The sequence below is a fragment of the Artibeus jamaicensis genome, unplaced genomic scaffold (genome assembly GCF_021234435.1).
Source record: "Artibeus jamaicensis isolate MK-2021 breed Jamaican fruit bat unplaced genomic scaffold, CSHL_Jam_final contig_1715, whole genome shotgun sequence".
Lineage (NCBI taxonomy): Eukaryota > Metazoa > Chordata > Mammalia > Chiroptera > Phyllostomidae > Artibeus > Artibeus jamaicensis.
The window spans coordinates 3,281,852-3,286,566 of NW_026521335.1; the positions used below are offsets into that span (position 1 = coordinate 3,281,852).

A 4,715-nucleotide genomic window follows, 5' to 3' on the forward strand; every position below is an offset into this window, starting at 1 on the left:
AGTATGGTTAGCTGTGAGGACAAACGTGAGATGGACTGGCTGATGAGCAGACACAGACCACGCTGCCTTTCAAAGTCCCTTCCTCTCTGTATCCAGAAACCCATTTTCTCTACCAAATCACCTGTCTTGTTACAACAAATGCCACTGTCCCCCACCCCCAGATCAACATAGCAACAGACAAAGGCTCCTGTCCCTTGGGAGTTGCCTGGGATTTTACCAGGAAATGCTGAACACTCACTCCTAGGTGAGTCTCACCCACCCGAGTGGAGCAATGGTCCGGGAAGCAGGCAGTGAATGTGGCCCCAGGGCTCCCAGCCCCAGGAGGAGGCAGACTGAGCCTTATAAAGGGACCTGACTTTGCCCAGATGCACAGCACACGCATCCTCCTCCTCAGTGACACTTCCTCATCAGCTCAGGTAAGTCTGCAGCCGACTCTGCCAGGAGAGCTCTGAGGCCCAGCATGCTCTGCGTTGTGCAGCAGCAGGGAAAGCAGTGATGGGAGAGGATTTGGGAGCCTGGGTCCAGTCTCAGTGCTGCCTCCAGCAGGGCTGCGTGACTTCCTCCCACTGAGGTCCTGAGGTCCCCATCCACAACAAGACTGCTGAACCTGGTGCTCCCCATTGCTCCCTTCCCTCCTCTGGGACAACTCCTGTGGAAACATCCCTGGCGGGAGATGCAGGAATGGCCCTCCCTCCCTCTCTCTCCTCCTCATCTTCTTTTCTCTCTGAACTCACCTGACTCTCAGGCCCTGGGTTGGTAAAAACCCACTGTGCACCCCAACCTTGGGGGAGAGTGGGTGTTCCTGCCAGAGTCTTTCAGGGTCTCCTGAGCCCAGGTCTGGGAGGCCCACTCACCTCACCCTGGTGAGAAGACCTGCCCTGGATCAGGGGCAGAAGAACCAGAGCTTCCTGACCTCCTTCCCAGCTGAGGGAATGACCAGTGACCTTCTGGGCATGGGGATGGTGAGGACCAACTTTGGTGAAGTTGACAGAGGTCTTGGGTGGTTCCTCTTAGTGACCTAACAGCAAGGATCTTCTCCCAGATGAGGAGGTGATGGTGGTTTGTGTAGGATGCCCACATGTGTGAGCCGTGCACATTGCCTGGGTGCTTTGGAAAGTCTGGGACCTGAGGGCAGCACTGCCTCATTTCTCAGCTTGGGATCCAGACTGTTGGTGGAGGTACCAGCTTTGGGAAGCGAAACCTCTTTACTTAAAGGTGGCCTAACCTTTGAGTTCCAGAGAGCAGGGAGGTGCCAAGGTCAGACAGTTCCCAATTACAGAAAATCTGAAGGAACCTATCTCTCCACATCCCACTGAATAGCCTAAATCTGGGGCAGGTGTTTTTGTTTATTTCAAATCTGATGCCAGCTCTGGTCCCCAGTCCCTCTTTTTCTCGGTGAGAATGGTCCAGGAAAACGTCTGCCAGAGGTCAGAACAAGGCACTGTGTGTCTCTGCTCACACTCGCCATTCTGCTCACACTCACCATCCTGCTCACACTCACCTCCAGGAGCCCCACAGTCCATTTCATGTAGGGCTTGCTTCATGTCTATAACGGGCTCCTTGGGGGTCTCGTTCCAAGAGCAGCCTGGGGGGTGGGGTCCGACCAGATTGGCAAGGATGTGATTTTGTCCCCACAACTCTAAACCTGATGTTGACCCTGGAGGAGATGGATTTGAAGTTCTTCAATGAGTGGGGTCATCGAAACGCTGTGTTTGGCTTGGGTCCTTCTCAGTGTGGTTGACCCCTACCCTCTCTGAATCCTGGGATACTGTCCACAGTGGGCTTCCCTGTTCCCCTCCACCTCCTCTGGACCCTGATCTCCGTGGGCCCAGGTCCCAGCCTTGGTTTCACTCTTGGTTTCCTAAAGTGACATCTCATCCCACCTCCCAGGGTGACACAGTTCCTTCTGCACCTCCTGAGTCTCACTTCACTGGAACCTCGGTCCCCACCCCATTGTCCTAACCTAGAGACCTTCTCCCGGGGGAAGGATAACAAAGCCACTGTCTTTCTCTCTGGCAGCTCCTTTGAAAACCAAGATGAGCCACACTGAAGCTGAGAAGTCCGTGATGGGCATGATCGACCTGTTCCACAAATACGTCAAACCCGATGACACAATCGACAAGCCGGGCCTGCTCACGATGCTGAAGGAGAATTTCCCCAACTTCCTCGAGGCCTCTGTGAGTCGGGGCAGCTTCTCGAGGTCGCGTGGGCCCTGGCATGGCCGAGGGCACTTTGCTGTGAGGCTTTGGGCCCGTCACTTCCATTGTTTCATCCCCAAATGGCTGAAAAGGACCTTATATCCTGGCTCATTATCAGGATGTAAGAGATTATCTACGTGGCAAAGTGGAAAGATGCATGGATATCAAGGGGGGTGATCAGGTGGTCAGACAGGAGAGCAATGAGTGGCCCCCCTCCCACTGGTCACTCTCTGTCCAGGAGACTGGAGCCACGTGCTCAGGCCCGGCCTCTAGACGCCTCTGTTAGGTCCTCTGAGATCCAAGGCGAGAAACAGAAGTCCCATCGCTCGAAAAATTTAACACCTTTCTTTACAGAGCGAAAGCTCATCCGCAGCCCTGGTTTAATGGGACAGTTAGAATGTGCGGAACTGGGTACAAAAGGGCGCTACTAGGTGACACAGAGACTAGGCGGCCAAAGAGGGAACTGCGTGTGGAAGGCTCTGGAGGCCAAACTGATGACAGGAGAGGAGGCTTGAGAATGAAGAAGACAAGGCCCAGGGCCTTTTTTAAGTTGCTGGGTAGAACTTAGGGTGGATCAGGTCCTTGAGGTGGGTGGGGGAGTGGGTCTGGGTCTGGAGACCACCCACCCACCAGCTCACTGGTCGGTGCGGCTCTGGGCAGGGCCTGCTCAGCACCAGCAGCTCTCTGGTTCATGGTGACAAGGAACCTCCCTCAGGGGACTGCAGGGTGACGTGCCCGCCACCCCCATTTAGCCTCCCCTCATCTGCACCAGCTGCACCTGTGCGGCCCCAGGGCCTCTCTCCCTGTGTCTGCCTCCATCTCCTGTTCCACCCACAACACTTTGGGGACTAAATCAGCCTTCTTTTGTGTCCTTCCCACAGGACAATCAGGGCAAAGACTACTTGTCCCACATCTTTGAGGAAAAAGACAAGAATGAGGATAAGAAGATTCAGTTCTCTGAGTTTCTGTCCTTGGTGGGGGACATAGCCACGGAATACCACAATCAGAGCCACAAAGTGACCGCCAGTTCTGGGGGACACCAGTGAGCCCCGCCCAGCCCCAGGCCTCCAGAGACCCCCACAAACAATAAAGTGTCTCCTTCTCCCAGATACGGCCTTTTCCTGCTTTTCTTTGGCTACTTATGCTGTCAAAACTGCCACTTCTTGGTGATCTCATTGTGGACTCTTCATGGGTTGCACTGGCCCTTAAAAGGTGCCGGCGGGGAGCCCTCCTCTGGCCTTCAGCCTCACTGGCCACCCCTCTCAGCAGGGCCTTAGGACCACCTGTGCCCATACTCCCTAGTGTAGCCAACATGCCCGGCCCGAGAGGTGCGCAGTACAGAGCATTCTGTGGGGCCCCGGCCAAGCTTTTCCTCCTCAAGTGTGGATCCGCCCTGGGCGGTCGTGGAACTGCAGTGAGCAGGAGCCGAGGTCTGAGCCACGGGTGCCCCATGACCACCCGCTCCTGCCCAGCATGACCCTGAGGGCACAGAGGTGATGGCACCACTGAAACAGGGGTTCCATGGAGGGCATCAGGGACATGTGGGCACTTGTCACTGTGAACAGGACGCTCAGCTCTGCCCAGAGGACTGGATCCCTTGTCCTGTGCTGGGCTCCTGGGCTGCATCCTGTCCTGAGCACCTGTGTGTGTTCTAGCCTGTGGGTGTCCCTGTGGAGGGGAGAGAGCCACCCTGGCTGCTGAGCTCATCCTCCAGATGGTTTGCTAAATGCCGGGAGGTGGGTGTCTGGGGAAAGTCACCTGGTGATCGGATCCCAGGAATGAGGAGCTTGAGTGAGTCCTGGAGTCCAGAAACCCTCTGGGCACCTGGTGAGAAGACAGGACTAGAGGGGAGCAGGGAAGAGAGGGCACTAAGGGATGAGCAGAGAGCTCATGCTCAGTGTGATAAATGACAGTCCCCTTTATCTGCCATAGAGAGGGGCATGTCATCTCCCTCGGGCTCTTCCAGATCAGAAAAGGTGTTCGGAGCTGAGGATTTCAGAAACAAGCAGGACAGAGGGGCTGTCTGAGCAGCCCGCTGGCTGTCCCCACAGATGGGGTCTCTCCATGGTGCCTGGAGGCCGGTCAGCACTCACCTGTATTTCCAGGGCCACCCCTGGGCATGTCCCTGAAGCTTCAGCAGCTCCCCTCCTGGGGGCCCCCATCGTCTGCTGTCACTCCCTGCCTCCTACTCACAGCCTCCTACCAACCCTCAGTCAGGCCAGTGTTCTTCAGGGAGGAATTAGGCAACTTCTCCAAAATCTCCTCTGTCCCACCTGCAGGAAACTTGGAGCAGGAGAGTCATTTGTCCATGTGGATGGTACGTCCACCTGCTACTGCCACCATTCTGTTAGCACCTGGGCTCCGAGACCATCACCCCCCACCCCTGCAGGAAAGTCCTATCCTGACCGCACTCTGCGGCTTGTCATCACTTAGGTCGTGTCTGAGCTTTTCGTCTCCTGCGTCTCACTCTCTGGTTCCTGCTGTCTGTCCCCTCTCCCTCCTCCTCATTCCACCTGC

The 4,715-nt window shown here is 56.1% G+C and overlaps 1 protein-coding gene across 1 annotated transcript; it reads left to right on the top strand.

Moving 5' to 3' along the window:
* Window positions 1–383: 383 nt before the first annotated feature.
* Window positions 384–3,244, top strand: LOC119060505 (protein S100-A7-like). The gene is made up of 3 exons (XM_053670660.1): window positions 384–416; window positions 2,020–2,177; window positions 3,080–3,244. Exons 2-3 carry the CDS (start codon window positions 2,037–2,039, stop codon window positions 3,242–3,244), a joined length of 306 nt encoding a protein of 101 aa, XP_053526635.1. The 5' UTR covers window positions 384–416; window positions 2,020–2,036.
* The last annotated feature ends 1,471 nt before the right edge of the window (window positions 3,245–4,715 follow it).